This window comes from Phoenix dactylifera, chromosome 16, assembly GCF_051530095.1.
Source record: "Phoenix dactylifera cultivar Ajwa chromosome 16, Ajwa_hap1_PhDact_Kaust_v1.1, whole genome shotgun sequence".
In the NCBI taxonomy this organism is placed as follows: Eukaryota; Viridiplantae; Streptophyta; class Magnoliopsida; order Arecales; family Arecaceae; genus Phoenix; species Phoenix dactylifera.
The window spans coordinates 2,342,298-2,363,645 of record NC_143205.1 but is presented as its reverse complement, the minus strand read 5'-3'; the positions used below and the strand labels follow the sequence as shown (position 1 = coordinate 2,363,645).

At 43.4% G+C, this 21,348-nt stretch overlaps 3 protein-coding genes across 3 annotated transcripts; 1 reads left to right on the top strand and 2 right to left on the bottom strand.

The window, feature by feature from the left end:
- Positions 1 to 19: 19 nt before the first annotated feature.
- On the bottom strand, positions 20 to 5,043 carry LOC103697077 (cell division cycle 20.2, cofactor of APC complex-like). The gene is made up of 8 exons (XM_008778853.6): positions 4,657 to 5,043; positions 4,450 to 4,560; positions 4,178 to 4,357; positions 1,779 to 2,048; positions 1,325 to 1,427; positions 880 to 1,196; positions 543 to 692; positions 20 to 433 (listed from the first exon to the last, which is right to left on the bottom strand). The coding sequence occupies exons 1-8, from the start codon at positions 4,753 to 4,755 to the stop codon at positions 284 to 286; spliced, it is 1,380 nt and encodes a 459-aa protein (XP_008777075.2). The 5' UTR covers positions 4,756 to 5,043; the 3' UTR covers positions 20 to 283.
- Positions 5,044 to 7,958: 2,915 nt separating this feature from the next.
- LOC149751087 (uncharacterized) lies at positions 7,959 to 8,658 on the top strand. The gene is made up of 2 exons (XM_089927918.1): positions 7,959 to 8,577; positions 8,630 to 8,658. Exons 1-2 carry the CDS (start codon positions 7,959 to 7,961, stop codon positions 8,656 to 8,658), a joined length of 648 nt encoding a protein of 215 aa, XP_089784044.1.
- An 8,721-nt stretch (positions 8,659 to 17,379) lies between these two features.
- LOC149751086 (uncharacterized) lies at positions 17,380 to 20,899 on the bottom strand. The gene is made up of 2 exons (XM_089927917.1): positions 18,525 to 20,899; positions 17,380 to 17,817 (listed from the first exon to the last, which is right to left on the bottom strand). Exons 1-2 carry the CDS (start codon positions 19,161 to 19,163, stop codon positions 17,380 to 17,382), a joined length of 1,077 nt encoding a protein of 358 aa, XP_089784043.1. The 5' UTR covers positions 19,164 to 20,899.
- Between the last annotated feature and the right edge of the window lie 449 nt (positions 20,900 to 21,348).

Here is a 21,348-nt window from a genome sequence, read left to right as displayed (position 1 = left end):
AAGACAATTCGTCCTCTTGCTAATACAAGAATATTATTGCCTTTAATTTAAAGAATAATGAATGTATATTTCACAAAATGATACAATGCTGGGGGAAGGAAATAAAAGATACCAACCTCCCTAGTCCCAATATACAAAGGACAATGTACATGCATGGAAAAGAATCAAATCCTCGTTACATAAATAATCTAATTAAACCACCAATTTCCGACATGTAACGACAACTCAGATTGATTGGAAACTCTGACAAGGCATGACCACCTTGCTTACAGACAGATTTTTCTCATCTTATATCGAATCTTTTCAGTGATAGGTGGCCGGTATAATCCTCATCGCACATCCTTGAGGAGGCCGATGGAGGAGGTCCAAACACCTTCCAGAAACAAATTGATTCATCTGCTGCAGCTGACACCACCGTTGATCCATCAGGGCTCTGCTTCGACAATGGAAGGAGACGATCGAGAACATTAGCACGACAATGCAGTAATATTAAAAATAAAAAATCAATTATAGACAATTCTCTGCTTTTGTGGCTTCCAAACCTGAGTAAGATGCAGGACTCTGGCTTCATGACCTCTTAAATCCACAATCTTGGACATAGAAGGGTATGACCACAAACTAAGCTGAAACTGACTGTAACCATGGGCACTCAAAATCTCCTTATGATGCCTGTTCCACTCTAATGCACAAACCTGTTTGATAATATCAAATACTTTGAGACATGAGAATGCTATTAAATGGTAACAAGTTCCTACTTACATGTTATTCTTCGAAGATGGAACTGAATAATGGAACATAAGGAAAACATCATAAATTAGGCTCATTCCATGATTCATGGAGAGAGAGAGAGAGAGAGAGAGAGAGAGAGATGGACTTTACCTGTGCACCTGTGTCGATGCTTTTTGTACACTTCCCTGTCCGAGCATTCCAAATCTTAATGCATCGATCAGCAGTGCCACCACCAGATGCCAGTATATTTGACTGAAATGGGCACCAAGCAAGGGCCCTTACAGCCGCACAGTGATCAGTAAACTTGCGTAGGTATTTGGAGGATCCCATGCTTGAAGAGTCCCACACATGAACAAGATTGTCATTGCCACCACTAGCCAGCAAATCTCCAGCTCCTGACCATCTTAGACCACACACTTCATCGGTGTGCCCTTGAAAATGAGTTGCTGATCTGCCAATTGATCTCACTACAAAAGAAGTCGCATTTGGAAAAAAAGGAGGTTATTCTAAAGCTGTTATATCTTCTTTTTTCATCTCTTTGTGCAGCTTTATGGAAGCATAAGGTATAATGTAATGAAGGGCAAGAGTGATGTACCATCATGGTTGATGATAGAGGCATCAAGGCTCCCTGATGTCAAAATGTTCCGATTCCAAGCAAGGCTTCCAACTCTAGACATGTGTCCTTCTAAGATTCTCACCTAAGGTAAACCATAAGATTAGATCTATTTTCATCTATTTTGGAAATTAAGGTAACAGGACTGTAGATATTTGCAACTAAAACCCCCATTAGAGTTTAAAACATATAATATATATTGCTAAGAGAAGTCCCCTCAATGGTGTTTTATTTTTCTAGTCAAAACATTCTCATAATAAACAAGATTTGGATTTGCTTCGAGTTTACCTGCAGCAATTCCTAATCCAAGAACCAAGAATATCCACTTGTTTGTTATTGTGATATTAAAAACTATCTGATCTATTGTTAGAACAAATCAAGTATTATGTGCCGACATGCAAAACTGACACAAGTTTACATTAACATTGTTCCATACCTGACGCGAGGCTGCAACATCCCAGAGCTCAATTCTGGAGCTTGCAAATCCAGCAGCCAATATTTTCCCATCTCCAGACCATGCAACGCTTGTGGGGTGATCCTCCTCTTCATTCGCTTCCAAAAGCAACTTCACCTCACCATTCTCAGCATTCCACAAGTATATTGAGGGCCCCAATGCAACAGCTAGGATGTTGCTCTTCCCCCAGTCCAAGAGGTTTAAATAGTAGTCATCCATTAGGTTTTGCGCCTCCAATATTCTGTCAGCAGTCTGCTCCACCATCAGAAAGGAAAAGAATGCAGTAAGAATCACTAAAAAATCATTCTTTCTTAAATGAACACAATCTACTCGTATAGTAGATACTCCTATAACATTGATCCCCAAAGCTTTCAAAGAAGAAATTGATGAATTAATGCCATCAACTAGTATAGTTTATTTCCATAAATTTGCTTAGACAAACTTTATAAAACCTAAAGATTATCAAAATACCCCCAGCTCATTAAGAAAGAAAGATAAATACAATCGACTCATATAGAAGATACTCCGATACCATTAGTCTAATCCTTCATGTTTTTCATAATGTTCAAATGGCCCAAAAGCTTTCAAAAAGAAGTAAGAGATGAATAAATCTTAAATTCCTTAGAGAAACTTAACAAAAACTACTGATCATGAACTATGATATTACCCTTAGAACAGCAAACAAGGGAGAGAGACACTTAAATATCACTGTATGGGCTTAAACATATAAAATATACTAATATCAGAAAATGACCATAGTAAAGACTAGTGTATGAGACATCAGGGGCATATTACATGTGTAACTGTGAGAAATTACTTGATAATTTGTTTGCAATAGAGTAGGATATACTCTCACATGGTAGGATGGATTGTCAATCTATGCTCGTTGACCGAAGGAAGGCTATATTTATATGCCTCATGGCCAAGAACTAAACTACAGAATGAATGATGGCATATTTCTAAGTCGTATCAAAATTTTGTGCAACACATTGTGGCTTGTGCCTGTATTGTGAGAGCCAAGAAGTAAACATGGCAAATGATGATTTATGTGCACGTTTAATACATAGCCTAGGCAACTCTGTTGCACACTATTTTTTTAATAATAATACTTCCCCATATAGTCCTCAAATTTGGCTAAACAAGTGAAGTTCCACGCTACATCCATTCACAGGTTCATTATTTCAGCTTTGTAAATTAGGAACGATACCTTACACTTTGCAGAAAAGAAATGATACCTTACACTCAAAACAATTAGATGGTTCTCTCAAACATCTAGCTTATCTGGATTGAACTCTTTTGGTTACAGTCGGCACTTGAAAAAGAAAAACACCTGAATCAATTTAGCGACAAAGTTTTTGATATTACAGAACTGAGTTATTGACATATAAAATATACTAATATCAGAAAATGACCGTAGTAAAGACTAGTGTATGAGACATCAGGAGCATATTACATGTGTAACTGTGAGAAATTACTTGATAATGTGTTTGCAACAGAGTAAGACATACTCTCACATGTTAGGATGGATTGTCAATCTATACTCTTTGACCGAAGGAAGGCTATATTTATATCCCTCATGGCCAAGAACTAAACTATAGAGTGAATGATGGCACATTTCTGAGTCGTATCAAAATTTTGTGCAACACAATGTGGCTTGTGCCCGTATTGTGGGAGCCAAGAAGTAAACATGGCAAACGATGATTTATGTGCACTTTTAGTACATAGTCTAGGCAACTCTGTTACACATTTTTTAATAATAATACTTTCCCATATAGTCCTCAAATTTGGCTAAACAAGTGAAGTTCCACGCTTCACAGGTTCATTATTTCAGCTTTGTAAATTAGAAACGATACGTTACACTTCACAGAAAAGAAATGATACCTTACACTCAAAACAATTAGATAGTTCTCTCAAACATCTAGTTTATCTGGATTGAACTCTTTTGGTTACAGTTGGCACTTGAAAAAGAAAAACACTTGAATCAATTAAGCGACAGTTTTTGATATTACAGAACTGAGTTATTGACACCAAAGGTCGGAAAGCTATTCACATTGTGTCCAAGAACTCAAAAATAAGAAATATATTTTTTGACTATTCCAGAGATGCAAGGTATGAGATAAATCATTCATAAATCTTAAATTCCTTAGAGAAACTTAACGAAAACTACTGATTCTTAAAATACCACCAACTCGATCATTAAGAAGTTGATTTCATGATTTCGTTATTATATTACCATAACAAGTTGGTTGTCTGGGCATAGCCCAAATCGATATATAGCCTTTATCTACACAGAAAGAACCAATTACTCAAACATAAAGATGAAAATTTTCCCCTTTCTTTTACTGAGTTAAGGGATCGCGGCAAGAAAATTCAGGCATTACCGTGGGAATGCGACGGAAGGGCTTAAAGGTTCTGGATCGTTCCCGCTCCTCCTGCAACATCTCTTCGACAGTAAGCACGTTCTTGCATCTTCTTGGGATTCCCCTAAAAGGCAGCATCCTGAACGGCTTCCCTTCCGAATCCAGCGTCAGCTGCTCTCTCACCTTCCTCCTATACTCATCCTGCCAACAAAATTCGGACAAAGCAATTCAAAAAAAAATATATAAAAAGAAAGAAAAAGATCAAGAAAGAACAGGAGGAGATGAAGGATTACCCTAGCGGTCAAGATTGCCGGGCGATCGTCTTTCTTCTGCAGCCTTTCCCACAGCAAGCTTTGTGCGAGCTCAAGATTCATCAGGCTCCTCGTGGGTATGAATCGATCTCCCTTGAGAAGCGGAAAGAAGATATTAGGGGAAAAGGGTTCAAGAATTCAAGAACGAGCAAAAGAAAGAAGGGGGAAAGAAGAGCTAATCTTGGTTACCGGATAAACGAATCTGCTCGAGGACGAGGAAGACCACTGGTGCTCTCGAAGCCGCATCAGGGGTGATCCCATCCCGTTTCTTGGAATCCTCTGATCCATATCGGCGGTCACCGATTGTTGAACGACGGAGAAGAAGCTAGAGATTAGAGGAGGAAGGGGAGATTAGAGCTTCTTTCTCTTTTCTTTCTTCGAATTGATGCAGAGACTCGGGTTTCTTGGCAGAGCGAAAGAAAGCGGGAGAGAAGGAGGGAGAGACAGGAGCAAACGGAAAGGTTTCCAATCGACTCGACTGTGGGCTATTTATAGAGAGGGAGGGAGGTAGAGAGAGAGAGGGAGTGTTCTTTCCGCCACTTAACGAGTTGATGTTCTGTAACCCAATCCGAATAGGTCTTGTCCTTAGGATCTAAGTGCTTAGCGATCTTTATGGAGTCCTCATGTGATTCTGATTAAATGAAGTTAATTGATCGAATAGACCTTTTGCCGTGGGGCGATACGCCGGTCTCTACCTTGACCCTTGCCACACATTGTTAGATTTCGTACCTTGTTTTCTACTGAACCATCTATATCCTAATTTAACCATGATAAGAGGAATTCATCTTGATCAAACCGACCGAGATGTCGCGAACTCCTGATTGGCCAGCCCTAAAAGTGTGTTAGAATTTAGGAGTTTTAATCTTAAAATAATCATGGCAAACTTTTGATAAAAATACAAATTTTGAATATTAGGCTATAAGAGGGATTTTCAAAAGTAATTGAATCTATATGTTGGTTTCATTTGCAAGATAAGTAATATAATCCTTTTTTCTAAATTTATCAGCAAATTTTATAATATTTATGTCATTGAATTTTGAGTCATATTATTTTTGATTTATGAACTTAAAACATAATACTTATTTGTTGAATATATCTTATTATAGAATATTAATTAATACATGATCAAAGGTATTGATTTTATTGTGGATTATGATTGATTGATTTTGATACCGGATGGTTTTATGTATTTTTTGATTTAAAATATGAAACTGATTCGATGGAAATAAAATTTTGATTCGAGATATTTTTGCAGCCTGACTATATATCGATACCCTATTAGTAGGGGTTATATACTAGCATATCGATACCATACCAGTGGGATTATATACAGGTATATCGATACCCTACCGGTAGAGGTTATGCGTTAGTACATCAATACCCTACTAGTGATGGTTATACGTTGGCATATTGATACCCTGCCCGTAGGAGTTATATGTTGGCACTTTGATTATTATTGTGCTTATATTCTGGCTTAACTATAAGAGATAAATGTAGTCACAGTTTATGGTTATGCAGATGAACTTGATATTTCGAAAGAAATTGATTTATGAATGAAATTAAATTTTGAAATGACTGAGTAGTGTTTAAATTTGATTTTGAATTGATGTACTTTACATTCTTATTTTTAATATATTATTATTATTTATTTTATTGCTTGATATATTTATCTGAAGTTGTTCATTGCTTACTAGACTGTTTTGCTCATTATTCTATATTCTACTGTTTTTACAGGTTCATAAAATTAGCTTGATCCGAGGATTCATTTCGAGAGAGCAATTAGAAATAGAATTTTGTCATCTTTATTTAAACAAGTTGTATTGCTCGATCCTATGAAAGTCCATTAGTATTTATATGTATATGCTAGAGAAGAGCTGATAGAGACGCAACCAATGATAGAGACGCAACCAGCCCATCTAAAGATCCTTTGCATGGAATTGAAGGTCCTATGACTAGGGCCAAGACTAAGAGGATGAAACAAGCTTTGGAAAGCCTGATCATAAAAATCAAAGGAAAAGAAGACCAACGTGAGATAGAAGCTGCACCTAATGGGGTCACTTTCATACAATTGGGTGAAGATGCTTTGAGTCCAACCTGAAGACAACACTTTGGAAAGTCCAAATCACATGACAAGAAGCATTCATGGGAAGGCCAACTTTCCTATTATATTTGGATTTTCGTGCATACTTTTGGGGTGATATTTCAGATGATGTTTTGTATTCCCCAAGTCACATTCAGACTTTCTTGTAGTTCCCAAAGTCACTATAATTACTTTGGGATCTTTTTCCTAAGTTTTGGTTACTTTTCTAGGAGTAGGTGTAACATGCATCTTTTCCAAGCCTTGGTAAATGCAGCCTTGGAAAATGCATGACAAGTAGTGCTATGTAATTTCCTAGGAGTTGCTTCTCTTTAAAGCCATTTCAGCCTTAAAATAGCACCTGATTGTACTTGAGAGGGGGAGAACGCATGAATGAAATTTGAGGGTTTCTCTTATGTGAGAGCTTCACCTTTGTTCTTGGATTAGAACTTAGTGTTGGTTCTACCGGCAGGTCGCGGTTAGGGTCACGCTTCTTTTGATAACTTTGGTTCTACCGGCAGGTCGCGGTTAGGGTCAAGTTTCTCATTCTCTACCTGTTTCCAGGACGGTCCGAAGTGTGCTCTTATCATTTGGTATCAGAGCCCGGTTCCTGAAATCAGGTGTTATCTATCCTTTGTGTGTTTATCTTGTTTAATTCAAAAAAAAAAAAGGTGTTCCGCTGTTGTTTATCTCTATATCCTTGGTGACATCTTCCTTTAATCGATTTGTGTCATCGTCCTTGTTTCTTTCTGTTCTGCTATTTCAAAAAAAAAAAAAAAAAAAAGAGAAGGAAGAAAGAAGAAGAAGAAAAAAAGAAAAAAAAAAAAGAAAAAAATTCGGGGCAGATTTTGCTTCTAATTTCCTTGTGGGTTCTTTAACGCTTCCATTGAATTGTTCTCAATTCAAACCTTCCTTGAACCCTTTGTTGGTTCCAATTAAATTGTTTCTTGCGAGTTCTTGTTCCCTAAGGTTATCATCGACTCCTTACTGTTTCCTGTTGTGTAGAAACATCCAAAAGGTTCTTATTTAAGAGCTCATAAGGTGAAGCTAAGTGGTAAAAGGTAAGAGGGTGAGATCATCATCAAGAAAAAACCATAAAAGAGTGTCCACCAGAGAGAGGAGTGTGTGAGGACCTATTCTGTTTATACTAATCTTTTGATTGCAGCATACAAAGATGAGTAGTGAAGGTAGTAAACAACCAGATGTTGATATGAAGTTATGGATGAAAGCCATTGCTGATCAACTTACTAAGCTTGGTGCACGAATGAATGATTTGGAATCACCAAGCAGACTCAAACCTTTGAGGGGGCGGATGTTTGAAGAAGAAGAAGAAGAGGAGTATTCGGATGGAAGAAGTAATGGAAGGAGGCAAAGAGATGAATCAAGAAAAGACAGTCATTTGGGAAGTATTAAGATGACAATCCCTGCATTCCAAGGTAAAAATGATCCTGAATTATATTTAGAGTGGGAGAGAAAGGTTGAACATGTGTTTGAATGTCATAATTATTCCGAGGAGAAGAGGGTTAAACTAGCCATTGTTGAGTTCCATGATTATGCTAGTATTTGGTGGGATCAAATGGTGACTAGTAGACGTAGAAATGGGGAGAGGCCTATTGGTACATGGGATGAGATGAAGGCTGTCATGAGAAAAAGGTTTGTACCCAGCCACTACTATAGAGATTTGCACAGGAAATTGCAAAGTCTAACTCAAGGCTCCATGAGTGTGGAAGATTACTATAAGGAGATGGAAATAGCCATGATTAGAGCCAATGTTGAAGAAGACCGAGAGGCAACTATGGCTAGATTCATTGGAGGTTTAAAGAAGGAGATAGCTGATGTGGTAGAATTGCAACATTATATAGAGATGGAGGATTTGCTGCACAAAGCTATTCTAGTGGAAAGGCAATTGAAAGCTAAGAGTACTTCCAAATTTACTACTAGTTCCTCATGGAAATCGAATTGGCAAAATAACAAATCTGTGTCAAAGCCAAAAGAAGATGCAAAGGCCAAAAATTCGATTGCTGCACCTAAAGGTAAAATGGAAACTAATTCATCCTCTAGATCTCGTGATATCAAATGTTTCAGGTGTCAAGGAGTTGGTGTTGCCCAGATAGACAACCCAAGGGGGGGGGGTGAATTGGGTTTTAAAATAATTTGAATAATTAATACGATGTGGTTGACTAATTAAAAACTATTGCAAGTTATTTAATTAATGCTAAGTGCTGTGAGTGATGTGAGGGGAAGAAGAAGAGAGACAATCCAACACAAACACAAGGTTTTATAGTGGTTCGGAGCTAACCCTTGCTCCTACGTCCACTCCCCAAGTCTCACTTGGGAATTCACTATAACCCCCTTGGATTACAGCCGGTTGTTTTCCAAGCTCACAACCAAACTTGTTGTTTTACGAGCTCACAACGAACTCGGTCGGTTTTCCCAGGCTCACCGACTAGAACCGCCCCGATTGTTTTCCCGGGATCACAATCAAACCCTTACACACGTTGGTTTTAACTCGGCTCACCAACCAACCTCAATCCCCTTGATTCAATCCCCGATTGAACTAAGTAAATACAAGTTGTAGAAAGAAAACAGAAAATGAGCTTCTCAAAAAGCAGATGAAAACAATATGAACAATAAATGAAGTTAAGAAGCCTCAAACGCTTTTAGATTGGAGATGAGGAATGGCTTCTTAAACTTCTGGTCTCCTCTTGAAAGAGTAGTCGACTTGAATGCAGGAGAAGGAGGCTTTAATTGCTGGGAAGATGTAGTTGGAAGCAGTAAATGCAGATCTTCCTCTTTTTCGTTGAAGAGCACGTTGCAGAGCTTGAATGCTTGATTAGTTGGAGTGGAATGGTTGTTCTCTGCCTTGCTACAGTCCTCTGTGGCTATTTAAGCCAACCCCCATGGAAACTAGCCGTTAGAGTGCTTTTTCTGCCCGTTCTGAACACTCTGCGCAGCCTGACAATATGACCGTTGGTGGGTTGGAGTCGACTCGCGCGATCAGGAGTCGACTCGGCTGTAGCGGGAGTCGACTCAAGCTTTTCCGGAGTCGACTCGGCAACTGTTCCAAATTTGAATTAAAGTTGCCTTCACGACTGGGAGTCGACTCGTCTTGACCTGGAGTCGACTCGTCAACTTCTGGAGCTGACTTGGCAATTTTGGAGTCGGCTCATCCACTGAAGTCCGTGGATCCAATTTTGAATTTTGTCCACTCGAGTCGACTCGACTGTCCTGGGAGTCGACTCGAATCTCAGAGCCCGAACTTCCGATCCTCTGTCTTTTGGCTCGTCCAGTCTTGGAGTCGACTCGAACTTTCTTGGAGTCGACTCGGCTCTCAGTTTCCGAAAGATGGTCTTCTGCCTTTTGACGTGAAGCTGTCTTGGAGTCGACTCGAGCTATTTGGGAGTCGACTCGAATCTCAGAGGCAGTAACTTGGTTTTCTGTCTGTCTTGGGGTCGCGGTGTCTTGGAGTCGACTCGCGTATTGCGGGAGTCGACTCGAATCTTAGAGTCCATAAAATGCTCTCTGACTTTTTCTTTGTGTACCGCTGAGAGTCGACTCTTGCTTTCTCTGGAGTCGACTTGCCACCTATCGGAGTCGACTCGCGTTCCACTGGAGTCGACTCGAATCTCAGACCCGAAAACTGTTCTCTGACTTTTCTGCCTGTGACTGCTTGGAGTCGACTCTTACTTCCTTGGAGTCGACTTGGTGAACATCGGAGTCGACTCGCGCACTTCGGGAGTCGACTCGCTGACAGGTTCTGAGTTGAAGCTTTCTGTCCTTCTGTCTGTTCTCAGTCGGAGTCGACTCGTACTTGTTACGGGGGAACTCAGCCACCATGCCCCACGTGACCGGCACGCGCGCCCAAGAAGACTACAGCTGCCCCTTGATCCAGTAATCCGACCCCGAGTCGGATATCTTCGGCTTCGCAGCCCGACCCCGAGTCGGCTGCCCCTTGATTCAGTAACCCGACCCCGAGTCGGATATCTTCGGCTTCGCAGCCCGACCCCGAGTCGGCTGCCCCTTGATCCAGCAATCCGACCCCGAGTCGGCAATCTCTCGACAACGACAGGCTGTTCCTCTGAAGCACGCCGCGACCCTCTGCTCCACCACTCCCTGCAACGGTCGTATCCGGCGCTGCTCCACGATCTCCTGTAACAGCCGTACAAAGCGGAGCTCCACTACGCCCTGTCATGGCCGTACCCAGCGCTGCCCCACGACGCCCTGTAACGGCCATGTCAGTGGCAACTCCATCGTGCCACACGATGACCAACCCCCCAGAAGGACCCCCCAGCCTGGTATATATGCGGCTGGGGGGAGAAGGGGGGAGGTAAGCACGAACTTCTAGAGCATTCTCCTACTTGCTACTATTATCTCTCCTTCTCCTCCAATCTCCTCTGACTTGATCGTCGGAGGGCCCCCACTACCCCAGTGGTGGTGCGAGGCTTACTTGCAGGTTTCCCGGTGGAAAGTGGAGCGCAATCAACACCAACCAAGGCAACCCAAACGGAACCCCGTTCACACCGCTGTGCCAATCGTTCTCGGTTTGGACCACCAGCAACAGTTGGCGCTAGAGGAAGGGCCAGCCTCCTCTCTCCATTGACTACCCTCCAGGACTGTGGGGGCCCGTTGGGGTAAAACCTGGCCGGAACCTTCCCGCTGGGGGGGCTATGTTGTGGGGGGGGGGAGGGGGCCTTGAATTTAGTCCCACATCGGCTAGAGCGGAAAGGTTCCGTGCCTTATAATGAGGAGGGCGAAGCCTTTTCCTCACGAGGGCCCTTTTGTGGGACAAAACCGTGAGGGCAATCCCCCCGTCAGCGCTGGACGCGCGGGCCGGAAACGTCTCCTTCCGTCAGCGCTGGACGCGCGGACCGGAGCGCCCAAAGCGGACAATACCTCGTGGGGGACGCGGTCTCTTTCTGCTCGGTTGGGACTAAGGCTGTTGCCGGGGTGAAAATCCCGCAACAGTACTTATCTGGAGTCGACTCGAGCTCGTGCCAGTGAACTTGATACGCTTGGAGTCGACTCGTGATACTCGGGAGTCGACTCGAGTCTCAGACATTGGTTCAAACAGACTCCTTAACTTATCCAAAAATTATGAACCAAGTCTTGGGACACTTAGACAGGATTTTCACTGAAACACTCAATTGAATTCATTAGTAATCAAAAGATATACTCAAATGCTTTGAGCTCATCAAAATCAAATGGGGTTTTAATCAATCACTCCACAATCTCCCCCTTTTTGATGATGACAAAACTTTGAGTATATGTAAAATGAATTGCTCAATAAATAATGAAATAAAATCCATAAATAAATTCAAATGTCTGGTAATTCAATTTATCCAAGCTTGAAAGGAGTGAAACAATAAATTTCGGAGTTAAAGCTCCCCCTTTCATTTGGAATTATATAAGCCTTCATATTATGCAATCAATTGTTTGGCTTATATGTCATTAATGATTTAGTTTGATTAAAATTCAGATTCTCCCCCTCAACATATGCATTCAACTATGTTTTGATTCTCTGAATTTCCTTTTAATGCTTTGAAGTTTTTGAACTGAATTTTTTGTATTTAGAGGGAAAATCTGTCAATTTGTTCTTGTGTAGGATTCAGCTAATCTCCGAATATCCCTTGAATAGATTCTGGAGATTACTCCATTAGGAGCCCCAAAAGAGAGATAATGAGCCTCGAGGTACCGAATCCACTTAGAACAAATTTGTGTGTTTTTAAGAGTTTTATGTTTTTATTGATTTCCATTGATTTCTTTTACATATTTCGCCCCTTTTACATACTTTATACATATTTCTCCCCTTTTTTTTTTACATATTTTATTTCTCCCCCTTTTTGTCATCATATCAAAAAGGAGGCAATCACACACAATCAATGGCACAACCAATCATCAAATGGCACATAATTGAAGATAAAATGTCTACTCATTGTATTGATATGAATGTGAATACATGTGAGAATACAATAAGTAAAGTAAAACAAGACAAAACACAAAAACATCTATGGCCTCCTCGAGGATGAGGCACCTCCTCTCGAGGATGTGGGTCCTCCTCTCGTGGATGTGGCTCCTCCTCTCAATCGGCTCTGCTCCATGAGGAGGGTGACTGCATCTGTAACATGGCCAAGCTGCGTGATAATAGACGTAGTGGCTCTGCTATGTGTAGTGGAGAGCTCAGTCGCCGACGTCTGAAGCCCAGTCACCGACGTCTGAAGTGCGTCCAGCTTGTCGATGAGTACATTCGACAAGCGCTCGGCCCCCTCGGTGGTGGTGTGCATGTCACGACCTATGTCCTCTCGCATCTGTCGAGTGGTGCTCGTGACCTCACTCATGCTGTGGAACTGGGCCTGGACCAAACTCCGGACATTGTAGATCTCTTCCCGTACATGAGCCGTCATGTCAGTCACGGCTGTCAAGGAAGGGACCAACTGAGAAGATACGGGTGCAGGAGTGGGAGCAGGCACCGCACCTCGGAGCTCCCGAAGCAGCTCATCCCTCACATCTCTGACTATCTCCTGTCGCAGCTCCCGGAGCTGCTCAGGATCAATCCGGACCTCCATGGATGGTGGAGCCGAGGAGGAAGGTCCGGCGGAGGTAGTAGGAGCAGGAGGAGTGGATGGAAGGTCTGGATGGTCTAGAAGGTCTGGGTAGTCTGAATCGGGCTCAGGACTGGGTGAAGGTCTGGTGGTCTGAGCGGTGAGGGTAGACTTCCTAACCCATACCCCCTCTCTCTTCCGAAACCCCATCCTATGTAGGGTCCCCGCACGCGTGCGATCAGTCCATCGCAAAGCGCGAAAGGGCTCCCCTCAGGAATGGGAACCTCGTACTCCCTAAAAAGAAGGGTGAAAATCATGCCGTATGGGAGGGTGAGCCTAGGTCTATCTAGGGGCTCACACATATACCTATAGATGAGCTTAGGGAAGTTGATTGGGGTGTCCTGAAGGATATAGAACATAAGAGCTAGGTCTCTCTCATTTACAAAATCAAATCTCCCTGTCTTAGGGAAGATGGATCTAGACAAAATACTCAAGAGGATCCGCACCTCAATCGGTAGTGAGCTCGTGGATACCTCGTCTAGAGGTGACTGGGGTGGATGTCCTAGAACGGCCGTAAGGGCCTCAACCCTATCCTCAGGGTGTGCGGGAGCCACCCCTGCTAATGGAAGGTGGAGGATGTGGGCAATAAGATCCTCCGTGACACGCAAAGGGACACCGGCTACTGTGCCCTCGATACCTCCATCTCCCCGATGGACGGTACCATAGAACTCTCTAATAAGGCCCGGGTATGTGGGGAGGTCCAGTGTAAGGAAGTACTCTAGGCCCTGGGCCTTAAGTCTATCACCTATGGTGAACCCTTCCCGGGAGAGGAAGAGGAAGTCGAAATCGACATACCTCCCGGTGGAGACGACCTTCCCGGCCAATGGCCTCGCGGGAACCGCCCTAGGCGGGGAACGAGCCGGAGGTGGTTGCCTCGCGGGATCGTGCCGCGCCTTGGAGCGCCGCTCGGGACCGGCCTCGGGTCGGGACCTCTTCCTAACTACGGTCTTACGCGACATTTTGACCTAAACTGAGAGGAAAAACCTAGAGGACGGTGAAGGACCGACGGAAAAGACTCGGAACCGACCGGGAATGACCTAGGAAGGGAGGAGAACTCAATGTCCGGCGAAGAATCGACGGAAAAATGGCTTGGAGACGATCGGGGACGACCTAGGAGTCGGCTCTAGGGCTTTTTGAACAGTGGCGGCTTGAAAGAAAAGTGTTTTCGAAACGACAAATCTAGGGTTTAAAAGTCGGATCCCGACTGCGAGTCGACTCCACTGAGTCGCGAGTCGACTCGACCTCGAGTCGACTCCAGAATATGCGCGAGTCGACTCTCCTTATGCGCCTGTGGACCTCGAGTCGACTCCCGACAGTATGCGAGTCGACTCCCCCTCTGCTGCCATCTTTGCGAGTCGACTCCCGCCAATGCGCGAGTCGACTCCCCCTTAGGAGCCGGCTCTGAAACTTACTCGAGTCGTCTCTAACTTTGGCACGCACCTAAAACTCATGCTATAATCGTGCCGAATGATGGAAAATCACTTAATTAAGATCTGATTTGATGATCATTGGAAAGAAACTCTATTTTTAACCACATTGTAATCATCAAAATCAATGTATCTAGTGGAACCACTAGGATGGATCAATCACTCCTAATCCCCTCCTAAGCACACTAAACCTCTCTTCACTTAGGGGTTTTGTAAAAATATCTGCTAATTGATTATCAGTACAAACAAATTGGAGTGTCACATCACCATTCAATACATGATCTCTTATGAAGTGATGTCTTATCTCAATGTGTTTAGTTCTTGAATGTTGAATTGGATTTTTAGTTAGGTTTATGGCACTTGTATTATCACAATTAATGGGAATTTTATCTTGTTTAATGCCATAATCTTCTAATTGTTGTTTAATCCATAAGATTTGAGCACAACAACTCCCGGCTGCAACATATTCAGCTTCTGCAATGGATAATGCAACCGAGTTTTGTTTCTTGCTACACCGTGAGATAAGGTTTTCTCCTAGAAATTGACACGACCCGCTGGTACTTTTTCTATCAAGCTTACATCTAGCAAAGTCTGAATCTGTGTACCCTATTAAGTTTAGGCTAGATTCTTTAGAGTACCATAGCCCTATGTTCTTAGTTCCTATTAAGTATTTAAAAATTCTCTTAACTGCAACTAGATGTGATTCTTTAGGATTAGCCTGATATCTAGCACACATGCACACACTAAACATAATATCAGGTCTACTTGCAGTAAGATACAGTAAAGATCCTATCATACCTCTATAAAGTTTTTGATCTACAGATTTACCTGATTCATCTTGGTCTAACTTGCATGATGAGCTCATGGGGGTGCTGATTGACTTGTTTCCCTCCATGTCAAACTTCTTGAGCATCTCCTTGATATATTTGGCTTGATTGATGAAGATGCCTCCTTCAGACTGTTTGATTTGAAGCCCGAGAAAGTAGTTTAGCTCTCCCATCATGCTCATCTCAAACTCACTCTGCATCAAATCAGCAAATTCCTCGCAGAGGCGATTGTTAGTAGCACCGAAAATGATATCATCAACATAAATCTGTACTAATAACATATCCTTATTTTGCTTTTTCAGAAATAGTGTTGTATCTACATTTCCCCTAGAGAATTCATGTTCTAATAGGAATTTGCTAAGCCTCTCATACCATGCTCTAGGTGCTTGTTTTAAACCATAAAGTGCTTTATTTAGCTTATATACATGATTGGGGTATTGATGATTTTCAAAACCAGGAGGTTGTTCTACATATACCTCCTCATTAATATACCCATTTAAAAATGCACTTTTTACATCCATTTGAAATAGTTTGAAGTCCTTAGAGCATGCATATGCTAATAGTAGTCTAATCGCCTCAAGTCTAGCTACGGGAGCAAAGGTTTCATCAAAATCTATACCTTCTTCTTGATTATACCCCTTTGCTACTAGTCTAGCCTTATTCCTTATAACAATTCCATTTTCATCAAGTTTATTTTTATAAATCCATTTAGTACCAATAATTGGATATTCAGAAGGTCTCTCTACTAGATTCCACACTTTGTTTCTAGTAAATTGGTTTAGTTCTTCTTGCATTGCATTTATCCAATTTACATCATTTTCGGCTTCTTCTATATGTTTGGGCTCAAAGTGTGAAACAAAAGCTAGATGGTTATTCAAATTCCTAAGGGATGCTCTAGTCCTAACGGGTTGAGATGGATCATCTAGAATTAGTTCCTTAGGATGCCCATGAGCATACCTCCAAGCTTTAGTTAGCCCATGATCCATAATAGCCTCTTGGCTTGATGATTCTCCTTCAATCAACTTTTGATTATCATCTTGTAATCCCATCTCATCTATCTTTTCTTCAAGTATTTCCATATCATCATCAAAATTAACCTTCTTACTAGACGAGATGTCACTAGAGTCATCAAAAACAACATGTATAGATTCTTCTATAACTAAGGTTCTTTTATTAAAGACTCTATAGGCTTTACTAGTTGTAGAATAACCTAAGAATATTCCTTCATCAGATTTAGAGTCAAATTTCCCTAGATTATCTTTCCCATTATTATGCACAAAACACCTACATCCAAACACATGAAAATAATTAACCTTTGGTTTTCTGTTTTTCCACAGTTCATAAGGTGTTTTCTTTATAATGGGTCTCAATAGAACTCTATTTAGTATGTGACAAGAGGTATTAATGGCTTCTCCCCAAAAGTACTTAGGAAGGTTACTTTCACATAACATAGTTCTAGCCATTTCCTCTAGTGTTCTATTCTTCCTTTCCACCACTCCATTTTGTTGTGGTGTCGTAGGTGCTGAGAAATTATGGGTTATCCCCTTCTTACTACAAAATTCATTAAATGACTGATTTTCGAATTCGGTACCATGGTCACTTCTAATGGCTATGACTGAAGACTCTCTAGCATTTGTTACTTCCTTATGGAACTTCTTAAACATAGAAAATGCTTGATCCTTATGCACTAGGAACATGACCCATGTGTACCTAGAGTAATCATCTACTATAACTAGACCATATTTATTTCCACCTAGGCTTGTCGTTCTAGTTGGACCAAATAGGTCCATGTGTAATAATTCTAGAGGCCTAGAGGTAGAGACACATTTTATGGATTTAAAAGAGTTCCTAGATTGTTTGCCAAATTGACATGCTTCACATATTTTGTTCTTTTCAAATTTTAATTTTGGCAAACCTATCACGGAGTCTCTTTTAACTAGTTTAGTTATTGTGTCCATGCTTGCATGACCTAACTTACAGTGTCATAACCAACTAGCATCATTATCTTTAGTTTCATTTACAACTAAACATTGGTTATGTTTTGCAAGATCTTCTAGGTCTACAACATATACATTTCCACGTCTAATCCCTTTAAAAACTAAACTATTATCATTAGGGTTTGTTATAATGCATAGTGATGGCTTAAACATAACATCATACCCTTTATCACATAATTGACTAATGCTTAATAAGTTATGCTTAAGACCATCAACATATCTAACATTATCAATAAAAGTAGAAGGGGTGATTTGAACTTTACCAATACCAATGATGTGACCTTGGTTGTTGTCTCCAAAAGTCACAGCACCTCCCTTCTTAGCTTCAAGGGTGAAAAATTGATCTTTGTCACCCGTCATGTGCCTTGAGCAGCCACTATCCAAGTACCAGCAGTTTTTGTTGACCTTGGCTGCAAGACACTCCTACACAAGCAAATCATGTCATCTTAAGTACCCAAGTTTTCTTGGGTCCTTCATGGTTAGTCAAGTTGGTTCCTTTTGGAACCCATACCTTTTAATTTTCCTTTTTGTTTTATTTTTCCTAAAATTACACACATTCGCTTTATGACCTATAGTACCACAGCAAAAGCAAGTTATTTTCTTAGTTTTAGTTTCCCCAGCTTTAACAAAGAAGTTACTAAGAAGTTTTTGTTTATTTCTTGGTTTATACCCTAAACCTGTTTTATTAAATACGGCTCGTTGACTATTAAGTATCATGTTTAATTTTTCAGAATATATGTAAATTTTTCAACTAAGGGTTTGTATTTGTTAAGTTCTTTAGTTAGAGTTTGATTTTCTGCTTTTAGGTCATTAAGTTCTTTTGTGAGATCCTTATTTAAGATTTGTTTATGATTTTTAAGTTCTGAAAGTTCCTTAGTTAGTTTTTCATTATCTTTAGTTAAGGTACTAGTCTTTTGAGTTAAAAGTTGGTTGCTTGTCTTAAGTTCTATATTTTCTTTGATGATTAAATCCTTATCCTTAACTAATTTATCGTATTTATGTAGGTATGATTGATTAGCTATTTTTAGTTCTTTATTCTTAAGATTTATGGCCTTATATTCTACCATTAATTCATTAAATGCATCATAAAGTTCATCAAAAGAAAAATCAGGATGCGTATCGGAAGTTACCTCGTTTTCATTGGCCATGAAGCAGAAATTGGCCTTCTCTTCTTGTTCATCATCTGATGAGGAGGATGATGAGTCGGAGTCGGATAGTGTTGTGACAAGAGCCTTCTTCTTCTTGTACTTACTCCCCTTCTTCAGTAAGGGGCACTCAGCTCTTATGTGACCCGGCTTCTTGCACTCGTAACACCCAATCCCCTCATTTTTTCTTTCCTTACCTTTGTCCTTGCGGTAGGAATTTGAGGGGCCTCTCCTTTGATGATAGGACTTCTTGTGGTTGATGAATTTCTTGAACTTGCGCACAAGAAGAGCCTCACCATCATCTTCCTCATTCTCTTCTTCGTCACTGCTGCTACTGCAAGACAAGTCCTTGTTAGATGAAGTAGACTTAAGAGCTATTACCTTTTTCTTGTGGGAGGACTCCTCTTCGCTGTGTTGCTTCATGGTTAGCTCGTGAGTCATTAGGGATCCAAGGAGCTCTTCAAGTGGAAGCTTGTTCAAGTCTTTAGCTTCTTGGATTGCCGTCACCTTGGCTTCCCATGACCTTGGTAGGCAGCGAAGTATTTTCCTGACAAGATCACTGTTAGTATAGCTCTTGCCAAGGCTTTTTAGGCCATTGACAATGTCAGTAAACCTAGTGAACATGCTAGTGATTGTCTCATTAGAATCTGTTACGGGGGAACTCAGCCACCATGCCCCACGTGACCGGCACGCGCGCCCAAGAAGACTACAGCTGCCCCTTGATCCAGTAACCCGACCCCGAGTCGGATATCTTCGGCTTCGCAGCCCGACCCCGAGTCGGCTGCCCCTTGATCCAGTAACCCGACCCCGAGTCGGATATCTTCGGCTTCGCAGCCCGACCCCGAGTCGGCTGCCCCTTGATCCAGTAACCCGACCCCGAGTCGGATATCTTCGGCTTCGCAGCCCGACCCCGAGTCGGCTGCCCCTTGATCCAGCAATCCGACCCCGAGTCGGCAATCTCTCGACAGCGACAGGCTGTTCCTCTGAAGCACGCCGCGACCCTCTGCTCCACTACTCCCTGCAACGGTCGTATCCGGCGCTACTCCACGATCTCCTGTAACAGCCGTACAAAGCGGAGCTCCACTACGCCCTGTCATGGCCGTACCCAGCGCTGCCCCACGACGCCCTGTAACGGCCATGTCAGTGGCAACTCCATCGTGCCACACGATGACCAACCCCCCAGAAGGACCCCCCAGCCTGGTATATATGCGGCTGGGGGGAGAAGGGGGGAGGTAAGCAAGAACTTCCAGAGCATTCTCCTACTTGCTACTATTATCTCTCCTTCTCCTCCAATCTCCTCTGACTTGATCGTCGGAGGGCCCCCACTACCCCAGTGGTGGTGCGAGGCTTGCTTGCAGGTTTCCCGGTGGAAGGTGGAGCGCAATCAACACCAACCAAGGCAATTCAAACGGAACCCCGTTCACACCGCTGTGCCAATCGTTCTCGGTTTGGACCACCAGCAACAGTTGGCGCTAGAGGAAGGGACTGATCTCAGAGCGATCGTAATGGCACGGCGAGGTGGTCGTGGAGCTTCCAATGCCTCCGGTCGCGGGGCCTCTCGCGCCTCCGGCCGGGAGGCCGCTGCGTCTCCAACACATTCTCAGCAACACTCCACCGTTCCACCCCCCATTCAGATGGTCGAAGCCGCTCAGTTCGACCAGTTAGCCCAGCAGGTTCGCACCCTCGCGGAGGCAGTGCAGAACATGCAGGGTGTGATGTCTCGGGCGCCGCAGCGGGCCCAGGAGCCGCTGCTCCCTGAGCGCTCACCTGTCCTCCTCAACCCGCGCTCCTTCCTCTCCCATGGGGAGGAGCGCCGGCGCGAGGAAGATTCTCGAGCACGGTCCATTCTGCCGGGACCTTCCCATCGGAGCTGCGCGGGGTACGAGAGGCGGGCCCGGGCGCGTTCCCAGACCCCCCAGTCCTCAAGGAACCCGCGCTCCAGTCGGTCCCCCTCTCGGTGCTCCTTGTCTCCCACCCATCGGTCGCGCTCCCTGGACCGGCGGGTGGACGATCTCCACCGACAACTTCAGGTCCTGAAGGGCCACTCCAAAGATCCCTTCGCCGACTTGGAGATCTCCTCCCAGCCGGCGCTTGCCTCGAGGATCCTGCAGACCCCGAATCCGCCGGGGTTTAAAATGCCGGCGATCGAGCCCTATGACGGGGCGGCGGACCTGCGGGATCACGTCGAGAGTTTCAGGACCCTTATGCTCCTCCACGGAGCATCAGATCCTCTCCTCTGCAAGGCCTTCCCGGCGACCCTCCGTGGCCCGGCAAGGGCGTGGTTCGCCGGTTTGGAGGCTAACTCAATCCAGTCCTTCGACCAGTTTACTCGCCTCTTCATCACCCATTTCGCCATCAGTAGCCGGTGGCGACTGGTCTCCGACTCCCTCTTTGATGTCCGGCAAAACAAGGGAGAAAGCTTGCGGGATTATCTTACCCGCTTCAACAAGGCTACGCTGGAAGTCCGGAACCTGAGCCAGGAGGTGGCTCTTTCAGCCCTGAAGCGTGGCTTCCGAAAGGGCAGACTCACCTTCTCCCGGGACAAACGCCTGCCGCGGAGCTTCCCGGAGCTGTTGTCCCGGGCGAACCAGTATGCGGACGCCGAGGAGGCGGCCGCCCACCGGAGCAAGGAGGCCGCCGAGATCCCTCCAAAGCTCGGAAAGAAAAGGCGAAAAGAGGCACGCCAGAGGAGGAGCCCGACGCCTCAACGTCGGCGCAGAAGTCTGTCGCCGGCGAGGAACCACGGCGCCCTACGCCCTCGTTCTCCGCCCCGACGTTTCAACCGGTACACTCCACTCCTGACTCCCCG

Excerpts from the sequence above, each read along its gene's own strand:
- LOC149751087 (XM_089927918.1), top strand. The coding sequence starts at position 7,959 with ATGACAATCCCTGCATTCCAAGGTAAAAATGATCCTGAATTATATTTA. Across the intron at positions 8,578-8,629 it reads TTCGATTGCTGCACCTAAAG|GTGTCAAGGAGTTGGTGTTG; the intron begins GTAAAATGGAAA and ends CAAATGTTTCAG.
- LOC149751086 (XM_089927917.1), bottom strand. The coding sequence starts at position 19,163 with ATGTTCACTAGGTTTACTGACATTGTCAATGGCCTAAAAAGCCTTGGC. Across the intron at positions 17,818-18,524 it reads TCATGGCCAATGAAAACGAG|GAGTGTCTTGCAGCCAAGGT; the intron begins GTAACTTCCGAT and ends TTGCTTGTGTAG.
- LOC103697077 (XM_008778853.6), bottom strand. The coding sequence starts at position 4,755 with ATGGATCAGAGGATTCCAAGAAACGGGATGGGATCACCCCTGATGCGG. Across the intron at positions 1,428-1,778 it reads ATGTTGCAGCCTCGCGTCAG|GTGAGAATCTTAGAAGGACA; the intron begins GTATGGAACAAT and ends GGTTTACCTTAG. Across the intron at positions 693-879 it reads GCATCGACACAGGTGCACAG|GTTTGTGCATTAGAGTGGAA; the intron begins GTAAAGTCCATC and ends ATTATCAAACAG.